General features: G+C 43.4%; 1 protein-coding gene, 1 long non-coding RNA gene and 1 pseudogene across 4 annotated transcripts; all 3 read right to left on the bottom strand.

Annotated features, from left to right (window-relative positions):
* Positions 1-644: 644 nt before the first annotated feature.
* On the bottom strand, positions 645-2809 carry LOC130131011 (POU domain, class 5, transcription factor 1-like; annotated as a pseudogene).
* Positions 2810-5796: 2987 nt separating this feature from the next.
* Positions 5797-18423, bottom strand: rnf175 (ring finger protein 175). Of its 2 annotated transcripts, none has more exons than XM_056300453.1 (9): positions 18359-18423; positions 17990-18027; positions 17613-17754; positions 16418-16572; positions 14416-14523; positions 11323-11443; positions 10081-10214; positions 7766-7867; positions 5797-7285 (listed from the first exon to the last, which is right to left on the bottom strand). In XM_056300453.1, the coding sequence occupies exons 1-9, from the start codon at positions 18377-18379 to the stop codon at positions 7165-7167; spliced, it is 942 nt and encodes a 313-aa protein (XP_056156428.1). In that variant the 5' UTR covers positions 18380-18423; the 3' UTR covers positions 5797-7164. The 2 variants fall into 2 exon arrangements, with proteins under 2 accessions (XP_056156428.1, XP_056156429.1); XM_056300454.1 differs by having other exon boundaries at positions 17986-18027; positions 18359-18383.
* A 1176-nt stretch (positions 18424-19599) lies between these two features.
* Positions 19600-26375, bottom strand: LOC130130644 (uncharacterized). 2 transcript variants are annotated; one of them, XR_008812174.1, is made up of 11 exons: positions 26293-26375; positions 23917-23981; positions 23522-23604; positions 23153-23235; positions 22784-22866; positions 22414-22496; positions 22049-22130; positions 21686-21772; positions 21296-21398; positions 20545-20610; positions 19600-19916 (listed from the first exon to the last, which is right to left on the bottom strand). It is a non-coding gene; the product is annotated as an uncharacterized LOC130130644 (long non-coding RNA). The 2 variants fall into 2 exon arrangements; XR_008812175.1 differs by having other exon boundaries at positions 26266-26349.
* Positions 26376-27169: the final 794 nt, after the last annotated feature.

Below are 27169 nucleotides of genomic sequence, written 5' to 3'. Positions count from 1 at the left end.
CTACATCCCCCTGGCAAAACTCCTCGGTGTCAGTTGAAAAAGAAGCAGCTGGTGACTCCACATGTATCGGAGGAGGCATGTGGTAGTCTGCAGCCCATCCCGGATCGACAGAGGGGGAGGAGCAGTGACCGGGACAACTCAGCAGAGTGGGGTAATTGGCCAGATAGAACTGGGGAGAAAAGGGGGGGTTAAAAAAACGTGTTACCCTTTGTTGTTTAAAGCAAACAGTGTTGGTCACTGAGACTGGTATTGAGAAAATAACCAGGTGAAGTGGCCGCAGAATTTCCCAGTTGCAACAGCAATTTCCTCAGTGGTGCACATATGCCTGTACAAAACAGTAATTTCAGTGGATATATAGCCAACAGACACCAAAACATAATGGGGCAAAATAGGTGGAGTAAGGTAGTCTTTCAATTGTTTCCACTGTTTAAAACAGTAACAAAAAGCTTAGCCTTGATCCATCTCAATACAGCCATTATTAACAAACACTCCTCAATTAGGACGTTTCCACTTCATCAACCAGAAATGACCGCCCCACAGACTGACATGAGATAATCCTCAACTCAGGTGGGGTTTGACCGAGCTCAACTGGTTAGAAGTGAGAAGTGAGAAGTGAATCTACTGGGCTGGCAATATGAACATGTTTATCCAGTCAGGTGGCTTGCCAGCCTGGGGTGGAGGGCCCACTTGAAAACTTCAGGCCTGTGAAGTGGGGGCATGTAGAGTGTAGGTGGGGCTCTGGGATAACTGGGTGCAGGATAGCGCTGGATGAGAATGGGGGAAGGGGCCATGTCAAGTGGAGAAGGGCTCTGCTCATAGTATTGGCCCTCACACTCCTCATCCAGCGACAAAGCCAGGGGCTTTCTCTTCTGCCTGCGATTGCAGAACCACACACGCGCCACCTGCAACACAAAACCCAAATTGAATGTGACCAACTTGTCATAGCAAACATATATATATATATATATATATATATATATATATATATATATATATATATATATATATATATATATATATATATATATATATAGTCTAATGACAACTGACATGGAACCATTTGTCACCATGTCTTACCTCTCTTTCCAGGCCAAGGTCCTCTGAGATATGAGTGATCTCCTGAGGGTTTGGCCTTGGACACTTGATAAAGTAGGCCTCCAGAGCAGATTTCAGTGCCCTCAAAACTGGTTCTTGATTTTTTTTGTGTCCATGAATACCTGCTCAGTTTTGTACATCTGTGAAACCAGAGTCTTGTCGGTAATGGCCACAGTCACACTTTGAATGGCAGCCATGGTGTGGAAGCAAGTTAAGAATTGCTTATGCTTTGTGTGGTACACTACAATGACTCTTTCTTAATGTTGTATGACCGAGTGCTTTGTCTTATTTCTTTGGAGGCCCAGCTTCAAAATAATTCTCCATTTACTAGGACCCAATTCTCCCATTGCCACCAGGTGGCCCTGAAGCTCACAAAATACATTGGGTGGATAAAAGCAAGCAAGCACATCTAATCAAAGTGGTAAAAACTATTTGGATATGTAACTTGTGTGTTTCAAAACAAAACCAGTGGGTGTAATCCAAAAGCATTAATAGTCAGTGGGCAAATTGTAAACTCACATCTTGGGGGTTTTCTGAGCTTTCAGTCTCATTCAGCCATCTCTGAAGGAGGGGTTTCAGCTCGAGACTCAAAGCGACAAAGAATGGTCTGACTAAACATTTTCCCTGTACACACACACACACACACACACACACACACATACACACACTCACACACATACACACACACACACACACACACACACACACACACACACACACACACACACACACACACACACACACACACACACACACACACACACACACACACACACACACACACACACACACACATCGTTGTAAAAAGCATTAGCATCTATGGAGTCTCCACCCAAGATGTGCAGCAAAAAAGGTGATGACTTCAGGGGGCAGACATTTTTGTTCCATCTCAAATCGTCAAGTTCAAATGAATGCATAACACTGCTGAGAAGAAACAGCCAAACCTGGAAAAATGAATCCAATTTCACCTTAACTTTGCTATAAAATAGAACCGTCCAAAACCTACAAATAACCATGGCTGTTCACAAAATGTGGCTTGAGCAGCAAACCCCAGTGTGTTACATCACAGAAACGTGGGTCCTACTTATATAAGCCCAGTGCAGGATTTGATTTGCACTCACCATAAAGGTTACCCAGGGCAAGGCCAACATCAGCTTGAGTGAATCCTAATGTGATGCATTTTTTTGTCTCAACTCCTTGGCAAATTGCTCCAGCTCCTCAGTCGAGAAGTTTTTCTACAAGATGAAATAAGTGTCCTGTGATAATAGACTCAGGACGAGTCACTGACATCCCCATGGCACATCTGTAAATACCTGAGGTTTCGCTCGACAAATAAAAATTCAACCTAACACATCTGGACCATCGACTCAGGTTATATAATCAAAGAAGGTTGAATCAGTTCATCTGGATACAGCGTTTATTGACAGATATGTTTCATCACTCAACTAAATGACATCTTCAGTCTGCAGGTATCCCCACCCTTACAAACAATACAGGGGCATAACGACCGAAACCAACAACAAGTTTCATATGCAAATATGCATGTGACCAGCAACTAGAGTTTCAATGGCCATGTGTGCTATTCACAGAGGATTTGGGAATAGTTGTAAAATGGTGACAGATGTACTCTTAGGCACCCCCCCCCCCCGATTCAGGGATGGTCATTCCCTCTTCACATAGATCACCTCTTTGATTTCCCCGTTCAAACCTGCATTCCTCCCTATCAAGGCTGTGCACATCCTCATCCTTGAAAGAGCGGCCACTGGCCTGAAAGAGTGGCCACTGGCCTGTAGATGGGTGTAGACTGTGGAGTCCTGGCCTGATGTGTTAGCTCCCCTGTGTTGTGCCATCCTCTTGGCCAGCGTCTGTTTAGTTTCCCCAGTGTACAAGTCACGGCAATCCTCCTGACACTTAACAGCGTACACTATATTGTTCTGTTTGTACCCGGGGACCCGATCCTTGGGGTGGACCAGCTTCTGGTACAGCATGTTTTGGGGTTTGAAAGCAAATGAGACACAGTGATTAGAAAATACACGTCTCAGTTTTTCCAACCCTCCCGCCACATACGGAATCACCACTGGTTTATGCTCAGGCAGCTGTTGTCCTTTTCTTTTCAATCAGCTGGTGCCGTGTTTGGACGTTTTCCTGGCTTTGACAAATGCCCAATTAGGACAACCACAATTAACCAGGGCCTGTTTAATGTGGGATTTCTCCCCTTCCCCGGCTGCTTTGTCGGTGGGGACGTTGTCAGCTCAGTGGTACAGCGTCCTGATGACTCCTAGTTTGTGCTCCAGTAGATGATGAGAGTCAAACCTTAAGGACTGATCAGTATGTGTTGGTTCAAGGTACATTTGGCGTCATCTTACAATGCTGTGATGACAAACATTCCCAAACCCTCTGAATAGTACACATGGCCATTGAAACTCTAGTTAATGGTCACACCCATATTTACATATGAAACTGGTCGTCGGTTTCGATGGTTATGCAACTGTATTGTTTGTAAGGGTGGGGATACCTGCAGTCAGTTTAGACTGAAGAGGTCACTTGAGGGATGAAACGTTTCTCTCAATAAACGCTGTATCCAGATGAACTGATTCAAGCTATTTTAAAAACATCAGCTCAGGCTACATGCTGAAATTAAGGCACCAGTTCTGATCCTGATAAGCTCTTCGCTGTTTCAGACAAAACTTTTTACAAAAAATGTTGATACTACACGTTTTCAAACATTTTGCAGATCATTGTAGTGGGCTATATCATACTGGTAGCAATTTTCAAGAACAAGGGTGATGTGCAGAACTGTAGCAACTACAGAGGTATAAAGTAGATCAGTCACAGCATGAAGATATGGGAAAGAGTGATAGAAGCTAGGTTAAGAGGAGAGGTGACGATTAGCGAGCAGCAGTATGGTTTCATGCCATGAAAAAGCACCACAGATAAGATGTTTGCTTTGAGAATGTTGAGTGCCGAGAGAGGAGGTGTGGTATTGTATGAAGAAGTCAGGAGTTGCAGAGAAGTATGTAGGAGTGGTGCAGGATATGTATGAGGGCAGTGTGACAGTGGTGAGGTGTGCGGTTGGAATGGCAGATGGGTTCAAGGTGGAGGTGGGATTACATAAAGGATTGGCTCTTAGCCCTTTCTTGTTTGCAATGGTCATGGTCAGGTTGACGGACAAGATCAGGCAGGAGTCTCCGTGGACTATGATGTTCGCGGAGGACATTGTGATCTGTAGCGAGAGTAGGGTGCAGGTGGAGGAGAGCCTGGAGAGGTGGAGGTATGCACTGGAGAGAAGAGGAATGAAAGTCAGTAGGAGCAAGACGGAATACCTATGCGTGAATGAGAGAGAGGACAGTGGAATGGTCAGGATGCAAGGAGCAGAGGTGACGAAGGCATATGGGTTTAAATACTTGGGATCAACTGTCCAAAGTAACAGGGAGTGCAGTAGAGAGGTGAAGAAGAGAGTGCAGGCAGAGTGGAGTGATTTGCGACAGAAGGGTACCAGCAAGAGTTAAAGGGAAGGTTTACAAGATGGCTGTGAGACCAGCTATGTTGTATGGTTTGGAGACAGTGGCACTGATGAAAAGACAGGAGGTGGAGCTGGAGGTGGCAGAGTTGAAGATGCTAAGATTTTCACTGGGAGTGATGAAGAAGGACAGGATTAGGAATGATTATATTAGAGGGACCGCTCAGGTTGGACGGTTTGGAGACAAAGCAAGAGAGGCAAGATTGAGATGGCTTGGACATGTGTGGAGGAGAGATGCTGAGTATATTGGGAGAAGGATGCTGAATATGGAGCTGCCAGGGAAGAGGAAAAGAGGAAGGCCAAAGAGGAGGTTTATGGATGTGGTGAGGGAAGACATGCAGGTGGCTGGTGTGACAGAGGAAGACGCAGAGGACAGGAAGCGATGAAAACGGATGATCCACTGTGGCGACCCCGAACGGAGCAGCCGAAACTAGTAGAAGTAGTTCATGATTCCTGATCAAAATGGCTCCCTGTAACATTACACTGGAGGTGGGGCTTGATAGGAATTGGTTAGAAAATGTACCAATGGGCTCTGGATGGAGTGCAGCGCTTTTATTTATTTATTTGTGTGTGTGTGTGTGTGTGTGTGTGTGTGTTGAAAAAGTATGGTCTACTGCCTTAGTAGAGAAAACTGTTAATGATCAAAAGATATTTCACATCTTTTGTCATGGCAACACACAGATCAGCACGTCACATGTGTCATGGTGAGACGAACAAAAACATCTTCCAACCATAAGGTACAAAAGGACTACTGTCAGAGGCATTCTGAGGGATCAGCCACTAATTATGAGCAGTGCACCACATGCACATTACTGCATGAGATTAAACCCCAGCTCACGCTCGTTCTCTCTCTCCAACACTCAAAACGGTCACAGAAAGAAAACACTGAAATACTGGACAAAGTCAACTGCTTGTCCTTTTTGAGGAAATGAAGCATCACTCAGAGATACGGTCATGCTATTTGGTTTCCAAGTTAATTTAAAGCTGCCAGCATTTGCGCGGATCAACAGCATCCATCTGTGGACTGCAAGACGGGTGTGACGTAGAAGACACGCCCCTAAAGTAAAACACACGCCCACATCAGTACAAGAAACGCCTACTTACCAGTTCAAGAAGTGCCCCCCAGTAGAAGAACAAGCGTCCCCCCCACCCCCATCTTGCAGTCTGCAGACAGACCCTTCTCACGCGGACGGGCACTGATGCTGGAGTGGTTCAGCGTTTAATGGCGTTTTCTCGAAGGGCACTGCATTTTGCAGCAAAATACCTGGAGTGACTCCACTGACAGCGACTAACTGTAGAGCATTCTCTACAGTGCGGTTCAAATTTTGTGTCTTCATTTTATCACTTCACTTCAAAACATTCTTCATCATGGCTACTGATAGTACTTTAATATTATTAGCATTTTTATTAATAGTACTGCCATCTGTAGTCTTGCCAAGCACCTGTCACAATATGGCAAAAAGGATTTGGTTTTGGCATGGTAAGTTGTAAAACGTTCTGCTAACAAGTTCACTGGCTTGAAGCAACTATTGTCATCGTCTCACAAGTAGTATTATTGAGACAAAAACAGAATGTAAGCATACTGTGAAACAATTGGATCATTCCTGATCATATGATCAAGAAATATAATAATTTTGAAATTGTATAAATTCAATTGGGTTCATTTTTTTCTCCCCTAAAATACTCACTTCTGGGTCTCATCGTTTGAACAAAATTAAACTATGAGAAGATGTGGTTTGTCAATTATTTGTATAGCTGCACATGTTGCACTGGCACCGTCATGGTCATTCAAGGTAAAGTTCTTTGCATTTTTAAGGGTTCAAATCAGTGGTTCAGGTCAAAACTAAAGCCTCACTGAAATTTACGCAAATATATTTCTATACAAAGTCCTTCCAATGTTGTACCATAGAAATATTTTCTAATGTTTATTCACTTTTTTTTCATCCATCTGGTTTGTAAAATGCTCTGTAACACGGTTTAAAAAAAACTATATCAAGAAATAATCTGATTGTGATGATTATTGTGTAATTCTTGTGTAATTAAGCAACCTGTATGAAGCGATGTCAATGCATACACATCAAAGGAGACGGTCACTGCCAAGTATGTGATTGCTGAGGTTGTAAACTAGGAAAAAAAATAAATCTGACAAAAGCCATTTTCTCCCTCACACAGTAAAGGTCCAGCAACTCAGTATGACAAACAGAGAGAAGAGAAGCTCTATCAACAGACTCCCTGAACTTCGGCTTTTGCAATTCAGAGGCTGATATGGGTGAAACTGTCACCAACTTTTTTTTTTTGGTAGTAGTTGTTCTGCATGAGTTGGCAACCATTTGGAATAGCAATCCAGATATAAAAAGTCAACCCAGACCACCTGGGAACAGTCTGCAGGTAAGTATGCAAATGATTAAAATTATATGACAAAATAAATAATGAAATAGAATAAAAGGATTTATAATGCTGCTCCTGGTAGCTTCCGGCTTGACATTTTCTTGTTAAACATTCTCCTAAATTCTCTCACACTTGGACGTTTAAAGGAGTACCCCAAGGTGCTATTCAAGGCCCAGGGAAAAGTTGATTCCATGGACAACGCCGATGATGATGGGCTGCCAGGCAACAAGATACCTGAGCCAGTCCAGCAGCTGTCCATATAAGACATGAGTTTTCTCCCAGCTGATGAAAGAGGAAGGAATTAAGGAACGTGCACAACATACAGGAGAGACAGGCTGGGTCTCCTTCAATATTGCAATAGTTACTTGGCTAACCAGTCATAATGGGTGAATCAGACTTGTGATGACTGCCACATCTGGGCTGGGTCCACAAACACAGGTCTTCTCTCACACTTTTTCTCTCCCCACCCACTCACTGACATTGCCAGGTTATGGTTTGTGGAAATGTTTCACTTTTAATTAGTTTCATCCACACTACATCATCTATCAACACATAATGTTTAGCAGAAACACCTTCCACTGATGCACAGATTTTCACTTCCAATCTTCCTAGCGGTTTGTTATTTTCAGACATACCAAACCACTCATTCATCACTCCTTGAAATCCGTATCAGTCATCATGACCATTCATAGTTTTCCATAACTCAGGTCTCAGCCAATCACAGATGAAGCATGGATCAGTGTTTTATCAATGAAAGGATACGGGTTGTTCATCATCCTTTTTAAATCGACTTTCTCGTTGCAGTATGGACATGTCTGCTTCTTACCCACAATGCACCAGCCACGGATACAGAACTCATGGAATCTGAGGGTCAAAGGTGTTAAGGCTGTTATTGTTACGAGCATACTTTACACTGCCCTGATTCCTATGCATTAATCTAAGTATTCATCTACAGAAAGAGTAAGTCCTCTGAGCTGTTTTGGCTACATCCAGTTGTCTGCTGTCCAAGTAATTTATGCAGTGGCATCACATTTCATTAAGTACTCAGAAAGGAGTTTTCCAATGGTGACTACACATTAGTTCACAGCAATACAGTCACTGTAATCTGATACAGACTGTAAACTGCAAAGGAGGTCACAGTGCACCATTAATACAACATCAATATTAAAATCAATGACCAAAGGGGAGAAACACAATTCTAATGTTTGGACTGAATTATTACATATGAAGAGAGAGACAAGTCAACCAAACCTGATTTTTTTTTCCAGCATGCATTTTCATCTGGAGGGGGGTCTATTTTTGTTACAATAATGAATGCACATCATTTTAAGGAAGCTGTAAATATGTATCGTAAAAAAGCCATGACACGCCTGTGAAAAGAGGTCCCATGGAGTGGTTTTTAGAGCCCCACAAACGTCCACAATCTGATGTATCTCTGGATGAAACAGAACAATTGGGCTGGATTCGGGGGGGGGTTGATTTGAGTTACAGCCAATAATGTGGACACTGATAAGCAATTGGCTAGTTTCAGTTTGTGTGGTAGGAGATCACTCATCTTCTTTCAAACTTGCTCTCAATCACTGGACATTTTGTTAGTGTACGCCTGCAAGAGCAGGATAACGTAACAAAATGTGTCTGTCAGGGAGAGGAAAACATTATTAAACACAATTGTGTTTCTAGAATATCGTACTGAATAGATGTAAATTAACTGCAGATAATGGAGGCAACAAGAATGAAAATACATTTTTCATTTCTGGGACCCTTAAAGCACATCCATGACAGTTACATCTTCTGTTCAGAGAGATTTTTTCCTTCTTCTGGGACACAAATGCATACCAGCAATCCACTTGCTGACTTCTTAGGTCTATTTTAGATGATTATCCTGCTGACTAACGGCTGGCCCCCCTCTATAAACTTAACTGCACTGTGAAAAGCAGAGGTCTGAGTAATTGGGGCCTTCTCCCTTGTGGATACAATAACCTGGATTCACTTCCTGGGAGACACAAAGAACAGGACAGAAATGGCGATGCAAGCAACTTGACTCTTCTTCTGGATTTAAACCTCACACATATCTCTGTCACTTACTCTATGGCTCTCCACCCCTCTGCCACCTTTTTGATCTCTTCCTTTCATTCTCTCAGTATGGGTACACACACACACACACACACACCTCTTCCTGTCTACCCCCCCCACACACACACATACACCTCTTCCTCAGTCTAACCACACACACACACACACACACACACACACACACGCCTCTCCCCCTCAGTCTAACCCCACACACACACACACACACACACACACACACACACACACATATAACACCTCTTCCTGTCTAACCCCCCACACACACACACACACACACACACACACACACACACACACACACGCCTCTTCCTCAGTCTAACCAATCATAAGAGCACTACCATAGATGTAGCTTGGTATTCCCCTCCAGGATTATTTGCTGCACTTTAACCCTGATCCTAGTCTCAACTTCAAACCCCAGAAGTAATTCAAACAACGTTATCTGTTGTGGCGTACGTAAAAGCACCTGCTGCATACAGCCACTTTCCTGGGTCTCCTCATCATGTGGGGCCTTTAGATATGCCTCTACTACGTCTACGCGTGTGTTCACACCTAAACATACACAGCAGCAGCTCTGGTGCCGCAGACCCCATGTTGGATAGATTCTGCGCGTGTCATTGAGCAAGACAGAGGCTGAGATTCATCGCGGCTGTTGTGTAGCTGCCCCCTAATTTCAACCTTATTTCTAAGAAATTACGTGATAATTACCACCGTATTACTAGGTAATTTCCGACCCCCTAAAATAAGGTGTTACCCTTGCAAGCTTCGTCTGTCTCCCATGTGGTGTAACTGTCTGAATGTAAAACAGGACGTTGCCGTCAAAGAGCTTGCGTGCTCAACCTACCCTGTGCAAATAAAGGTTAAGTAAAAAATTTTTAAAAATGTCACACAGAATATCTCCAATGGCTCTGTCTGCCAGACTGTCAAATGTCCACTCTAAAACACGACCACCAGTTTCTCATTAGGGGACACCGGAGCCTTTAGGATACATGTGGTTGCAGGAGAGCTGGTAGGTGTCTTCTATGAAGCCTTCCTCGTCTACGTCCACCAGGATTCTCTGGCCACACACGGCACAGATGTCATTTGTCAGACTCTTGCTGGGCATGCCCCCCTTGTTGTAGTACTAAAATCGACATGATGAAACACAAACCCAGAGGTCACACACAAAACACACATTTAAAACCACCTATATGTACACAATTCCCTGCTCTCGTGCACAGTGGAAGCCGATCTTGCTTGAAGCATTAAAAACCAGAAAACTGAATGGCCCCACAGTACCGGGGTCACAGATTCAACCACCATGATAACCAGGCATAATGTAATAATAATAATCATTACATTAATATAACGCTTTTCTATACACCCAAAGCACGTCACATTGAATGGGGTAACTCACTTCAACCACCACCATTGTGTGGCGCCCACCTGGGTGATGCACAGCAGCCATTTTACGCCAGAACGCTCACCACACATCACCTTGACCCCTCAAGCTGATGTGTGGTGAGCGTGGGGGGAATCACTGAGCCAATGACATGGGGGGATGATTAGGTGGCCAGCTGGAGAGAGCCAGGTTGGGAATTTGCCAGGACACCGAGGAACCCCCAACTCTTTGTGATAGGTGCCATGGGATCTTTAATGATCACAGTGGGTCAGGACCTCGGTTTAGCGTTTCATCCGAAGGACAGCATCTCCTACAGCACAGTGTGCCCATCACAGCACTGGGGCATTGGCATTTGATATTTGTTGTGTTTATTAGGACCAGAGGGAAGACTGCCCCCTACTGGCCCACCAACACCACCACTTCCAGTAGCAACTCAGTTTTCCCGGGAGGTCTCTCATCCAAGTACTAGCCAAGCCCACACCTGCTTAGCTTCTGTCATTCAGCAGAGCCAGAGTACATGTTGGTATGGCTACCGGCGGTCTACAGTCTATAGGTGGTGTTTGAAGTGAGTTACTCCCTTCAAATGTGAAGCACTTTGGGTGTCTAGAAAAGCGCAAAATAAATGTAATGATTGTTATTATTATTATTATTATTATTATTATTATAGGCCCAATCATTTGAAGTGAGTTACCCCCTTCAAATGTGAAGCACTTTGGGTGTCTAGAAAAGCGCGATATAAATGTAATGATTATCATTATTATTATTATTATTATAGGCCCAATCAAGAAAAGGGAATTCAAGTTGGCTTGTTTCTTCCCTATAAAAAATGTCACCAAAACAAGTATTTTACCCCTATGGTCGAGGCCATGTAGTCAGAGCAGATCTCAGCAAAGTCTCTCCCCATGACTCCGTAGTAGAGGCCATAAAACAGCATGATCACTCCTACATCCATGGAATCCTCTGCCTTGATTCTGGAGGGAGAGAAGACAAACAAGAGGGGGAAAGAGGGAAGAATGCGAGACCGATGGAAGGCAGACGAAGAGAAAGGTCAGAAGTGTCCACCAATTGGTTCACTTTTTCTATGGCAATAGCTACTTATGTATTTAATATCAACTATGCCTCACTGAATTGCTCTAAAACAAAGACAGAGACAGAGCAAGAGTGAGAGCTTACATGACTTCCTGTTACTGTGTTGTGGTTAACTGCAAAAGAAACACATTCACACCAGATGCCTTAAAACTAAATTACAGTAGGTCAAGGAGACACTGGCCAACGGATCATCTCCGAAGTGCACTTTGGAATAATCTAGAACTATATCTGGTATAAGAAGACATCTTCTAATATACAGTGCATCCGGAAAGTATTCACACCCCTTCACTTTCCCCACATTTTGTTATGTTACAGGCTTATTCCAAAATGGATTAAATTCCTTTTTTTTCTCATCAATCTACATACAATACCCCATAATGACAAAGCGAAAAAGGTTTTGTAGAAATTTTTGCAAATTTATTAAAGATAAAAAACTGAAATATTGCATGTACGCAAGTATTCACACCCTTTACTCAGTACTTGGTTGAGGCACCCTTGGCAGCGATTACAGCCTCAAGACTTCTTGGGTACGAAGCTACAAGCTTGGCACACCTATATTTGGGGTATTTCTCCCATTTTTCTCTGCAGATCCTCTTGAGCTCTGTAAGGTTAGATGGGGAGTGTCGCTGAGCAGCTATTTTCAGGTCTTTCCAGAGATGTTCAATGGGGTTCAAGTCTGGGCTCTGGCTGGGCCACTCAAGGACATTCACAGACTTGTCCCGAAGCCACTCCTTCATTGTCTTGGCTGTGTGCTTAGGGTCGTTGTTGTGTTGAAAGGTAAACCTACGCCCCAGTCTGAGGTCCTGAGCGCTCTGGAGCAGGTTTTCATCAAGGATCTCTCTCTGTACTTTGCTCCATTCATCTTTCCCTCGATCCTGACTAGTCTCCCAGTTCCTGCCGCTGAAGAACATCCCCGCAGCATGATGCTGCCACTACCATGCTTCACTGTAGGGATGGTATTAGCAAGGTGATGAGAGGTGCCTGGTTTCCTCCAGACATGACATTTGGCATTCAGGCCAAAAGAGTTCAATCTTGGTTTCATCAGACCAGAGAATCTTGTTTCTCATGGTCTGCGAGTCCTTTGGGTGCTTTCTGGCAAACTCCAAGCGGGCTGTCATGTGCCTTTTACTGAGCAGAGGCTTCCGTCTGGCCACTCTACCATAAAGGCCTGATTGGTGGAGTGCTGCAGAGATGGTTGTCCTTCTGGAAGGTTCTACCATCTCCACAGAGGAACACTGGAGCTCTGTCAGAGTGACCATCGGGTTCTTGGTCACCTCCCTGACCAAGGCCCTTCTCCCCCGATTGCTCAGTTTGGCTGGGCGGCCAGCTCTAGGAAGAGTCCTGGTGGATCCAAACTTCTTCCATTTACGAATGATGGAGACCACTGTGCTCTTCTGGACCTTAAAAACTGTAGACATTTTTTTGTACCCTTCCCCAAATCTGTGCCTCGATACAATCCTGTCTCGGAGGTCCACAGACAATTTCTTTGACTTCATGGCTTGGTTTCTGCTCTGACATGCACTGCCAACAGTTGGACCTTATATAGACAGGTGTGTGCCTTTCCAAATCATGTCCAATCAATTGAATTTACTACAGGTGGACGCCAATCAAGATGTAGAAACATCTCAAGGATGATCAGTGGAAACAGGATGAACCTGAGCTCAATTTTGAGTGTCATAGCAAAGGGTGTGAATACTTATGTACATGCAATATTTCAGTTTTTTTATTTTTAATACATTTGCAAAACTTCTACAAAACCTTTTTCACTTTGTCATTATGGGGTATTGTGTGTAGATTGATGAGAAAAAAAAGGAATTTAATCCATTTTGGAATAAGGCTGTAACATAACAAAATGTAGGGAAAGTGAAGGGGTGTGAATACTTTCCAGATGCACTATATATCCTGCAGCAAGCCAGCAGATTTTTTTTTTCTTTTCTTGTGCACCGCTTACAGCGACTGAACTCACTAGCCACTTTCACTGTTTTACCAGCCAATGAGATATTAACAAGACAACTAATTGTGGTCGAAAAATAGGACAAAGTTACTGGTAGAGTAGAATAACCTACCAGTTGGAGGCAGAAATTATAAGCCTTTTGGCTAATGGCAGATAATTTCCCCATCTTGCTATACTAAAACTTAAATTGACTGAAATAGACACACCTGAAAATGTCGAATTAAGCTGCCGCAGGTTTCCTTCCACTACCTGCCCTTCCAAAATAGAAGGAATTTGATGGTTTTTGGCTTGAAGGAAACCATCTTTCTTTTATCGAACAGCTACAATTTATTTTTTTTGGCTTTTCCCCTTTTTCTCCCCAATGGTACTTGGCCAATTACCCCACTCTTCCGAGCCATCCCGGTCACTGCGCCACCTCCTCTGACGATCCGGAGAGGGCTGCAGACTACCACGTCTCCTCTGATACATGTGGAGTCGCCAGCCACTACTTTTCACTTGACAGTGAGGAGTTTCACCAGGGGGACATAGCGTGTGGGAGGATCACGCTATTCCCCCCAGTTCCCCCTCCCCCCTGAACAGGCGCCCCGACCGATCAGAGGTGGCGCTAGTGCAGTGACCAGGACACATACCCACATCCAGCTTCCCACTTGCAGACACGCTCAACCAAGGCGGAGGTAACACGGGGATTCAAACTGGCGATCCCCGTGTTGGTAGGCAACGGAACAGACCGCCATGCCACCCGGACGCCCTCAGCTGCAAAATTTAATGGGAGGTATTGTGGGGGACAGACAGACGGGTATGAAGTACAGGTATGATGGCACATGTGGATGTGGAAGGGGGGAGACCACTTGTCTATCTCTGACAACACAAATGTGACGACTACTTTAAAAGGCAAATCACCTGAAGAAGACATTGAAACCAAACATGGTGAACATGATGGCCAGGTAGCCGAGGACCCCCACTGCATAACTCAGTTTGTAGATCAACAGGAACCACTTATACACCATCCTGAAACCAAAACCAAATGTAGTATTTAATTACTAATCAGCGAGCGCTGTCAACACACCATCCTGCACAAGATTTCATTTACCATCAAAATGTTAAAGCAGTTAAAAACTTTCACTAACACACATTAACAGACACCCTCATTTAAATGTTGCACTTTATGCAACTTGTATCCAGATTGTGTCCACATCCAGTTTAGCCACATTAATAGAAATTTGATTGCACTTCCCCATGCTTTCCAAGGCAATATAAAAGAAGATGTTTCTGAATGTAGTCTACATTTTACCTGTCGAGGAGGAGCAGAGAGATGATCTGGGGAAACAACTCTATTTACACCCAAAAAACCTGCAGTCACAATGCACCTCAAATAACTTGGCAAGGTGGTTTCAGTGGTTGGATAATGTTGAGGAAAAAGCTGCTCCTCGGCCCGTTTCTGGTGCTCCATCATTAGAGAGAGCTTATCATATAGGCACGTATAACAGCCAGCGTATAAAGATAGCGCACAATTCTAACAATGTATGTTGAACTGAAGAATGATGATAGGCTCGTCCAGGGTGTGAAAATAAATAAAAGACTAGAGGGTATGTAGATGCAGCACAGTGGCGCAGTGGTTAGTACGGGCGCCTCACAGCAAGAAGGTCCTGGGTTCGAACCACGGGGTATTCCAACCATGGGGGTCATCCCAGGTCATCCTCTGTGGTGAGTTTGCATGTTCTCCCTGTGGCTGCGTGGATTTCCTCCGGGTGCTCCGGTTTCCTCCCACAGTCCAAAGACATGTAGGTCAGGTGAATCGGCCGTACTAAATTGTTCCTTCGTGTGAATGTGTGTGTGTGTGTGTGTGTGTGTGTAGGGGCCCTGTGATGGACTGGTGGCCTGTCCGGGATGTCTCCCCGCCTGCCGCCTAATGACTGCTGGGATAGGCTGCAGCATCCCGCGACCCAAATTCGGATAAGCGGCTTGGATAATGGAATGGAAATGGGTATGTAGATGAAGGGAAAGAATATGGGGGTCAGGAAGATCACTGGGTGAGGAAATTCAGATCAGGAGAGGACAGGACGAGAGGTCTGAGACAGTCACAGGACAATACACCAAAACGGAATTAAGAAAACAAAAGCAAATCCTCCACAATAGCAACGCATCCCCAATGTATCTCGTGCGGATTCATCCATGGATTCATATACGAATAAGTGGGACAGGATCACTAACCACACAACCAAGATGCCTTTCAACACCTGATGTAAAAGGGATCTTTGATTAAATGCAAAAATAAACATCCCTGATGGGAGAATAGGTTCACTGATCTCAGTAAAGTCCAATTGCATACCTTGCCATGAAGCACACACACCCGCACACACACAAACAAACACTTCCATGGCATATTTGTTGCGGCAATAAGATATACTAGGACGATTGGTGGATGATGGACATTCAGTAGATCGTTTCTCAAGCTACTAGTGTGTGAATTTGCAGTGAGACAATATGGATTATGAAAACCTGAAATAATAAAACCTTATATAATTTGCCCCAACCTTTTCATGACGTACAATGCAGTTACCATAGTAGCCAAAACAAATTAGTCTCTCTCTCTAATAAACTACTCTATACCTATACAAAGAACTTCAACTTTGGATGTTATGAAAATGTAAAAATTTTGGCAGCTCTTTCCAAAGGAACTTTAGATTGTGTTAACCAAGGGCACCTCCTACAGAGGGCCATGTCACACAACTTTTCCAATAACCCAAATACAATGAGCAAAGGCCCTGGCCTGCCATTTTCTTTCTTTCCTGCCTACCATGCATCACAATGACATTTGGGGCTTGAGAGAAAGAGGTGCCAAGTGAGAGCTCAGCATTTTTCTCTTCCTGCCCCTCCTCCTCCTCCAACTCTCAGTTCCCACCTGGGAGTCCTGCAGGAAAGGGGTTTGCGTGTGGCTCTGAAGATGACATAGCTGGTGACAACAGAGAACATCCCCCACATGGATAGGAACCTCCACCAGTAGAGTCTGATGGTGAAGTAGAGGGGAACCACCCACATCTGGACAAGGGTCACCAACTGGGGATCAAACAATGCCACTTTAAAATGACCTTATTCCAGCATGCAGATTACAAGCAGTGTATTAATCTAAATTCATGATATCCCTAAGTGAGTTATACTAAACTGATTTGAGCACAAACATTGATATTTGCATCCTGCACTTTCCCTCTTAAAATAATGTTGTTGATTACTTAAATAACACTTTCTTTTATGGGTCATACCTTACCCATTGGTCAGTTGACAGCTTTAATAAATTTGAACTAGAACTGTTTGTTAGGCTTGCTTTTACCAGACACAGAAAATGAGGAACAACCAAAAAAACATCACTGTGAAAGCCTCTCTAGGAGCCAGGGGAAACCAAACTTCTATCAATGCCTTCCTCTACATCCTCTACATGTATGGAAGAAAGCCTTACATCAAACTGCTTGGCAAAATGCTGTTAATTTAGTTTGCCCTCATTACAAATTGCACTGAGTAGAACATGAATAGAGACCTTTTACCTACGGGATCCACGTTAACATAAGAAATACAAAGGTGATAATAAAGCATTCTTAAAGTAAGAAGACTTGTAATGTCTAAGAATATCTAGAGAGTATACAAGAACCGAAAAGAATCCGAATATCAGGTAATATCAAGTGAGTGAGGGAGTAAATAATTTGAGGATATTAAGAATATTTTTGTATCAAGTGTCAAGTCAAAAAAAATTAAAGCAGAAAATTGGTACAAGAGAAAATCTGTGGATATCGAGTCTCCACTATGTGATATTAACACAGAGTGATGCATTGCTATGAATCACATCACTACAGAGACTAGTGAGTGACCAAGCTTGTTGTCTTAATACAAAGTGAATCTCAAGCTCCGACCTCTATTCATGTGACATTTTGTGCCCAGCCATTTTCTCAGCCCCATTCTGACTCTACAGTTTCTTAGAATGGCACTCACATTGCATGGCCTTTTGAGAAACAGCTTCTGTTGTAATAAGTGCCTGAACCCTATTGTCTTCAGTGCGTGTGGATACCCATATCTTGGCCCTCCAGTTTCTCTCAGGCCCCACTCACATTGTATGATCTGTGGTGCCTCTGTTTCCACTGCACAAGGACTATCTGAGCTACTACCAGGGTGGCAATAAGGATGAGGACCATCTCTGCGTGCATGGCCTCATGACCCCTGTGTTTCATGTGGAGATGATCATGTTGCGCCCTGCAAACGGGGGGGGGGGTAAGAAAAGGGACGGGATGGAAAGAAGAGGGCAACAAAAAAAGTATAGGAAAAACACAGGTGAACAAAAAAAAAGGAGGGGAGGGTGGGGAAGGGGAGCAGCAAGACCAGGAAGCCCGGGAGAGAAGGGGGGGGGACGGTGTTACTAAACACTTGATTCAGTTTTTAAGTTTAAATGTTTTTAGTCAGATGTGGGAAAACAACTGAACGCACTCACTTCCAGCTCTCCCTGTTGGTCATTCTCATGAGATCGTCCTGTTAAGAGCAAGAGACAGCAAGCAAAGTGGGAATCCAGTGAGCTTTCGCATTTTGATACAAAGCGATGTAAGTGCATGTCGTGCCGTTTCTCGCGAGTACGAAGCAAAACGACCACCGACGGGCAAACCGCCTGGGATACCAGTCGTGCGTTGCCACGTCTCGATCAGCTGTTCGGCTACTGACAATTCAACCAGAGCTCAACGGACCCACCTGGTGGGCGAGCTGGCGGGCTTGGCTGTAGTTGTTTTTTTTAATTAAGATACCGAGTGTTCCGTTACGCAACGAAGGAGTCAACAGCTATCGCTGAACATCCACATTCGCACCTTACCTGCGGTTGCACACCTGCCATCTCCTCTTTTCCCGCTGGCTAGCCTGCTAACACATAGCAGTTTGACAGCTGCGCGATGACGTAGGCTGTACGGAGTGACGGCAGGGCCAAACTCCCCCCCCCCGTCCCGACACGTGGTGAGTTTACAAACACAGGGTTTATAATGAACACCGTACACTAAACAAGACTACATTTGGATGGAGCTATTATTGTTTGAGAGGCAAGGAGTGGCTCTGCAATTTACTTCGACAAATGCCAGGTAAATTATATCCCGATGTGTTTTTTTAAAGACGGGTTACCTCGAAAAACATAACTTAGTTGTTTTCCGGGAACATAGTGTATTTTCTTTAGCTCTGCTGTACTGTAGTTGACTGCCTGTCTGTGAATGTTCTCATTCATCCAGGTCGTCATAGTTATCCAAAGTAGTTGAATCAAGTGCAACTGGACTTGGTATATATCCGTGAAGACGTTTCGCCTCTCATCTAGGATGTTTGCACTTTGCTGCTCAATTCCGCATCCCGTGTATCACTTCTGGGGGCGTCAAGTTTCCTGTTTGGGCACAAGGCTAGGTGGTCTTGATTTGGATCACACCATGTGGAAGGGGTGAAGTCCTGTTCAGCTCAACATTTCACAGCAGTTTGTGGTTATATTTTAGTTTCGCTTTCCAGTCCGAAGTGTCTTCAACATGTCACTTTCCAGTCCGAAGTGTCGTAAACGTGTCACTTTCCAGTCCGAAGTGTCGTAAACGTGTCACTTTCCAGTCCGAAGTGTCGTAAACGTGTCACTTTCCAGTCCGAAGTATCGTTAACGTGTCACTTTCAAGTCTGAAGTGTCGTAAACGTCACTTCCCAGTTCGATGTGTCGTAAACGTCACTTTCCATCAAAAGAATTAGCTATGTAAAACCTTCTCCAAACTGATCTTTGCCAAAATTTGGTCCTGAAGCCTCAGCTTGTCAAAATTGTCAGGATTTAACCGATCAATACATTAAACTACTCTCTGGTGTGTTCTGAAGTTTAGGCAATAAAGTATCTCATCATTTGGTTTCCCCATGAACCCTTTACTTAGAAATGTTATCATTTACCCTCGTTTCTGAATCCCCTATTTTCACCCATTGCTGATCCCGTTAACCGATAACAGTATTCACGTCCAATATTTGTCCTCTACATTTATGTCAACATAATTATTCCGTAAAAAGTGAGATTATTAAAAATGTAAAACAAAGCCACACTACATTTGGTAGTCAGTACACTGATTAAATTTTAATGATAAATACAGCAAAAGTTTAAAAAAATATTCCATCCATTTATTCTACGAGATCCTTTTGTTGGCCAGGGTCATGTTAATCAGGCTGAAAAATCCCTCCAAGTTTCCTGGGCCCACTCTCAGTTGGTTATGTCTTGAATACCCCAGAAAAGAGATGGCTGGGTGACCTCCTCCTGCTTAATTCCCAACATTCACCCTGGCTCTGGTCGATGTAGAGGCGTGAATGTGATGTACTCTTCACCTAAATGAGAACACTTCGGTGCCAGGCAGCTGGTCTGGGTACAGTATCTGGATCTATGAGGTGGGAGACAGGATTTGCAAGAAGACGGGAAATTTGACAAAGGCGGGGCATTTTTCAACCAAAAGCTTGACTTGCAGGCTACGGTCAAGTTTAAGACATTCACTTGTCCCATTTTACCCTCCCACTTTTAAGAGAACATTCAGCCATTTAGCGTTGCCTGTAAATGCTTTTATTCTTGTTAATTAGTGTATTATTATTCTGGACACTCAGACATCTAAGGAAGGAGTTGGACCATCTTCGGTCTGTCGACCTCTGGTGGAAACTACGAATGGCTAGAATAAACGTCATCACAGTGTACCAGGGGCCCTAAAAGATAAGGTTAATCTAAGCACTGTTTGAAAACTTATTTTCACACATTAATAGCCCAATACCATATAAAATGAGCATAAAGTCACAGGTTGTTTGATGGCTGCAACCAACTTAATTCACTATGGATTAAATAGGTAAAGGTGCATTGAGTAAGAAGTGTATTGTACTTTTGAGTACAGTCGCACCCAATGTAACACTTCATAAAGCAAGTCCAAAAAGATTAAATGGCCTGAATTCATCAGCCTTACATTCCAGAGACATGTTCTCATCTTAAAGCTCGATATGGAGGCGTGAACGCGATATACTCCTCACCTAAATGAGAACACTAGGCAGCTGGTCTGGGTAAGGCATCTGGATCCACGGGGTGGCAGACAAGATCTGCAACAAGACGGGAGATTTGACAAAGGCAGAGAATTTCTTTAACCAAATAGCTTGACTTGCATCGTTGTACATGGTGTCTAGCTCAGCTTAAGACCTTGAGGCAGGTCATTCAAAACCATTCCAAGGTCAAAATTCAACTTCTGACCCCCCCTCAAAAGAAAAGTATATATATATATATATATATATATATATATATATATATATACACACACACACACACACACATATGTATATACACACATTTTCAACAAGTTAATTGTAAAGCATTTGACTCGTATTTTAACATGTTATTGGTACTTGTTATTTATTTTTAATTAGCTATTCAGTGCGGAAAGCAGTTTGTTCTGACTTCTGACTTTGTGAAGTCCTGAACAAATTAGTGTATTACTCTGGACACTCAGACATCTAAGGAAGGAGTTGGGCCATCTTTGGTCGGTCGACCTCTGGTGGAAACTACGAATGGCTAGAATAAACGTCATCACAGTGTACCAGAGGAATAACCAATGAACATGTAGCAAGAAAAAGTAGTCTCATGCTATTATTGCTCATTGGCAATAAATCTAGACTAGACATTTTCAGAATCATTACTCCAGCTAATAAATTAATGTGTTCATTTTAGTCGATACCTGATGACTGCAGAAATTTTAGTGCATTCCTAGTAGCTTCACTTAACAAGACATACCAACTCAGTGCGCCATTGTCTCAATCCTTGTAGTGACTTGTCATCCAGGGGGCCACGCTGAAAATGCCACAACGGTGAGTGACATCATCCACTCAAATCCACCCTGAAAGCAAGTTAAATAAAATGTCTAAAAAGGGTGATGGGTGAAACAGAAGATGATCAACATTCCAATTATAAATTCGCTCAGACATCTAAGGAAGGTTTGGACCATCTTTGGTCGTAAGACCTCTGGTGGAAACTACGAATGGCTAGAATAAACATCATCACAGCGAAAATGGCAAGCCACCATTAATCAGGGCTGGGTTAGATATACTTATCCAAGAAGCAGATAATGGACAATCAATTTAAAATACAACTAATGCTGGCCTCGTTTCAGTCAGTAAGACATACCTGCTCCACAGATCATCGCACACCATTTAAATCGATGCAGTATCGTCACCAAGATCAAGTATCAAAGGGTTCTCTTTCAGATCCATCCTGAAAATGAGAGTCACGTTAAAGTTGTGTGTGAGGGTGATGACAAAATAACCAAGACGGGACATTTTATGATTCGCTCAGACATCTAAGGAAGGTTTGGACCATCTTTGGTCAGAAGACCTCTGGTGGAAACTACGAATGGCTAGAATAAACATCATCACAGCGAAAATGGCAAGCTACCATTAATCAGGGCTGAGTTAAGATACACTTACCCAAGAAGTAGATAATGGACAATCAATTAAATACGAATGCAAGCCTTTTTTTCAGTCTACATACCTGTTCCACAGATCATTCAGCCCGCCATGTCAAGTGTCATGACCAAGATCAAGTATCAAACGGTTCCCTTTTGAGATCCATCCTGAAAATAAGAGTCACGTTAAAGTTGTGTGTGAAGGCAATGACACGAGAAGCAAAACAAACTTTTTTTGATTCGCTCAGACATCTAAGGAAGGTTTGGACCATCTTTGGTCAGAAGACCTCTGGTGGAAACTACGAATGGCTAGAATAAACATCATCACAGCGAAAAGGGCAAGCCACCATTAATCAGGGCTGAGTTAGATACACTTACCCAAGAAGTGGATAATGGACAATCAATGTAATACTAATGCAAGCCTTTTTTTTTTTTTTTTCAGTCTACATACCTGTTCCACAGATCATTCAGGCCGCCATGTCAAAAGTGTCATGACCAAGATCAAGTATCAAATGGTTCCCTTTGAGACCCATCCTGAAAATAAGAGTCACATTAAAGTTGTGTGTGAAGGCAATGACACGAGAAGCAAGACAAACTTTTTTTGATTCGCTCAGACATCTAAGGAAGGTTTGGACCATCTTTGGTCAGAAGACCTCTGGTGGAAACTACGAATGGCTAGAATAAACATCATCACAGCGAAAAGGGCAAGCCACCATTAATCAGGGCTGAGTTAGATACACTTACCCAAGAAGTAGATAATGGACAATCAATTTAATACTAATGCAAGCCTTTTTTCTTTTTTTTTTTTTCAGTCTACATACCTGTTCCACAGATCATTCAGGCCGCCATGTCAAAAGTGTCATGACCAAGATCAAGTATCAAATGGTTCCCTTTGAGACCCATCCTGAAAATAAGAGTCACGTTAAAGTTGTGTGTGAAGGCAATGACACGAGAAGCAAGACAAACTTTTTTTGATTCGCTCAGACATCTAAGGAAGGTTTGGACCATCTTTGGTCGTAAGACCTCTGGTGGAAACTACGAATGGCTAGAATAAACATCATCACAGCGAAAAGGGCAAGCCACCATTAATCAGGGCTGAGTTAGATACACTTACCCAAGAAGTAGATAATGGACAATCAATTTAATACTAATGCAAGCCTTTTTTTTAAAAAAATTTTCAGTCTACATACCTGTTCCACAGATCATTCAGGCCGCCATGTCAAAAGTGTCATGACCAAGATCAAGTATCAAATGGTTCCCTTTGAGACCCATCCTGAAAATAAGAGTCACGTTAAAGTTGTGTGTGAAGGCAATGACACGAGAAGCAAGACAAACTTTTTTTGATTCGCTCAGACATCTAAGGAAGGTTTGGACCATCTTTGGTCGTAAGACCTCTGGTGGAAACTACGAATGGCTAGAATAAACATCATCACAGCGAAAAGGGCAAGCCACCATTAATCAGGGCTGAGTTAGATACACTTACCCAAGAAGTAGATAATGGACAATCAATTTAATACTAATGCAAGCCTTTTTTTTAAAAAAAATTTCAGTCTACATACCTGTTCCACAGATCATTCAGGCCGCCATGTCAAAAGTGTCATGACCAAGATCAAGTATCAAATGGTTCCCTTTGAGACCCATCCTGAAAATAAGAGTCACGTTAAAGTTGTGTGTGAAGGCAATGACACGAGAAGCAAGACAAACTTTTTTTGATTCGCTCAGACATCTAAGGAAGGTTTGGACCATCTTTGGTCGTAAGACCTCTGGTGGAAACTACGAATGGCTAGAATAAACATCATCACAGCGAGATAGCAGAGACCTTCAGAGATAGAACCATCAAAGCGCTGTTTAAAACTTTTTACAAATCAATAATCTCAAAGACTGAATAACTGTGCTTCTGTGGTTATTCACCTGAAGGCTCAATATGGGAACATGAACATGATGTCCTCCTTACCTCGACAAGTACACCAGGCAGTTTGCCTGGGAGGGGCATCTAGGTACACGAGGTGATTGACAGATCTGCAACAAGAGGGATGATTAGACTACAGCAGGGCATTTTACACTCAGCTTAACTTACTTCATTTATACATGGCATCATGCTCAGCCAAAGCTCTGAAAGTTGGGAAGCTAAACCCCGAGGCTACTATCAAATTTAAAACAATCACTTGTCCCATTTTACCCCCCACTTTTGGGTTAAAATTCAGCCATTTAGTGTTGCCTGTAAAATACTTTTAACACTTTTTAATTAGTCATTATTACTCTGGACACTCAGACATCTAAGGAAGGAGTTGGACCATCTTTGATCTGTCGACCTCTGGTGGAAACTACGAATGGCTAGAATAAACATCATCACAGTGTACCAGAGAAATGAGTAATGTAGGTAAGACCAGAAAGAGAAAATAAAGTCATTTTATTTTGTCATTGTACAGTTGCTCGGTAACAACAAAATTTGTTTTCTGCATTTGAGCCCATTCTACTGTATAGGAGCAGTGGGCAGCTGTGGTGTAGCACCCGGGGACCAACTCCAGTTCTTTTCCCTATTGCCCTGGTCAGGGGAGTTAATGGTTAATGTGTATGGTTAATACAGGAGTAGCAACCATAACATGTGGGAGGAAACCCACGCTGACACAGGGAGAACATGCAAACTCCACACAGACAGGACCTGGGACTGCCTGGGGTTTGAATCCAGACCCTTCTTGCTGTGAGGAAACAGTGCTAATCAATGGGCCACCATAGACTCAATCTACTATTAAAACCACAGCAAATGACTCTATTCACAAATGAAGATGCATTTAGACTGAACTGAAAAATGTTTGACCCCAGTGCAGTGAGATCATACATCATGACCAATACGGTCTAGTTATACCGCATTGTATAAATTTACTGCAAATTTAGTTCATTTCACTTTGAAAATGGGGTAGGTGATGCAGCCTTTATTACACGATGGCTGTTGGGTCTGAAATCAGAAAGACTTGTGAACATGGATAGTTATACGGCAATCTAAAATCTCAAAACTTTTCTAAGAGGCTTACACCACGTCGATGTCAGTCAATGCTGGGGGGATGGGGGTGGAAACTATCACTAAGGCCCTTGTTATACTTTCCGCGTCCGCATGATATAAACGTCGTCACTATCCGAGTCCGTGGATGTTCGCATCCTGGTCAGATTCTGAGTCGGCGCGGCCACGATGCTAGAAGGACACCAACTGCGCATGCGCTGGGAACCAAAACGGACACAATTTTAAGAGAGGCTGTGTGAAGGGGTCCATCTTTAAGGCCGCACACACCACTTTCTTGCTTTCCGCGCTTTTTTCCCCCACCGCTAAGTACAGCAGACAAAGCAGTTCTTCCATTCACGAAGCCATTTTCATAATTTGCAGCGCTCCGTCAGGAGTTGCTCTACACGTGTGAAACAACACGTCCTCCAAACTAGCTCGCTGTGACCGCGGCCTGCTGAGGCGAAATTGGTATCTTGTCGAATGTGGGCAGTGAAGGATGTGACGCCAAGTGGGGTCAACCACACACACACTTCTTTGCTACCTGTTGAGGCTGCGAATTCGCCGGTCAGAGTTCCCCAAAGTCGAACTCCAAGTGAAGTGATAAGAATTTCCTTCGCCACCGGAAGCTAAATGTTTTATTCGCCCCTTCGCTCGCACAGAATGGAAACGAACGGGAGGCGCACATTCGCCAACGTTAACCGCGCGTGACCGTACCCTAAACAGACCTACCACGCGCCCACCGTGTCCGCTGCTGTCTGTCTACCCGTCCGCTCGGGAATATACGAGCTCTTAACACATTTTTCGCCTCTAAAACGGCGACTTTTCCAATCACAGGAGTGACTAGACTTAAAAAAAACTTTCGTGGCCAAATTATTCTTTTGTTCACGTTTTATAGAGTCGTCCCCATCTTGTGGCAACCTTACAACGCATAGGGAGTTCAGAATTCCATGGTCAGGTTGAACGCTGTGAAACTCCCGTTACATAGCGCAACAGACCGCGGCGCAACGAAACTGGACCCATTTTGATCCAAATTTTCACCAAGTTCCATAAATGTCCCGATGAGCTTCGACGTTCCTAATCCTGTGGATTGCCGGTGTAGAGACATTAACTTTGCACCTGAAATAAATAGGGACACTAAACTTTGCTGTTCAGTTCCAAACGTGTGCACACTACCTGGAAATGAAGTCTCCCTCGCGTTGTTCCAATCTACAAACATCCACCGTGATACGAAATAATCGACCAAAAATGTGAGCACACATGATTTCACCAGCTATCATTGTTAGAGGAAACTTGTTATTTTAGTACCTGAATAACATTTTGGATCATATTTACCGTTCCCGAACAGGGTAACCAAGCGCTTCGATCCCTCCATCCGGCTGACGAAATCACAGCGACGGAAATGAACGATCTTCCTCTTCGCTTCCTTGGTCTTTTACTTCTTCTTCCTTGTTTATTGGAGGTTGAATAACAACGAGTTGGCACATCCCCGCCATCTACTGGAATGGTGAGTGAACTAGAATGTCAATTTACTAAAAAACCCCCCCCCCCCCTCCAAAAAAACTAAAACTCGTGTCTTCTCAATTAAATTAGCAAGATAAACGTTTTGGATAATGGATGGATGGATTTCTCAGGTTTGTGAGAGGAACTAAAAGCCTCTCTCAGCAGCTGCTGCACACCTTCTCCAGAAACTCCTGCAACACCCAGACATGTCCTTACTGCAGCTATAATTGTTTTAATTCTCTCCGATTTTCTTTCTGCTCCAGCAGTACAATTAATTACAATTGCCAAAAATGTCATCTGGTCCTTAAAGAAAAACTCGGCATGCTTCCTGACATTGTTCTCCTTAGCTTCTTGTCTCACGTCGTTCTCATTGTCTATCGACATTCTTTTTGCAGCTTCAGCATACGACAATCCCTTTTCTGCTCTCATCTTATTCATTTTCTCTCCTCTATTTCCTTTTGGACACTGGGCTGACCCCGTATCACGATTTCCCTTGCAGTGCTGGCACTTTGCTGGCTCCTGTGTGTACCCAAAGTTAAAAAGAAGTCAGCTGGCGGCAGGGTCTTTTCCTATCAGGCTCCGTTCTTGTGGAATAACCTGCCTGCTGCTATCAAACAATCAAAGTCTGTTGAGTCCTTTAAATCCAAATTTAAAACTTATCTTTTTGCCTTAAACAACAATTAGTTGCTTTTAAGTTGAGTGCTTCACA

Source organism: Lampris incognitus, chromosome 20, assembly GCF_029633865.1.
Source record: "Lampris incognitus isolate fLamInc1 chromosome 20, fLamInc1.hap2, whole genome shotgun sequence".
Lineage (NCBI taxonomy): Eukaryota > Metazoa > Chordata > Actinopteri > Lampriformes > Lampridae > Lampris > Lampris incognitus.
This window is presented reverse-complemented; position numbering and strand designations above follow the sequence as displayed.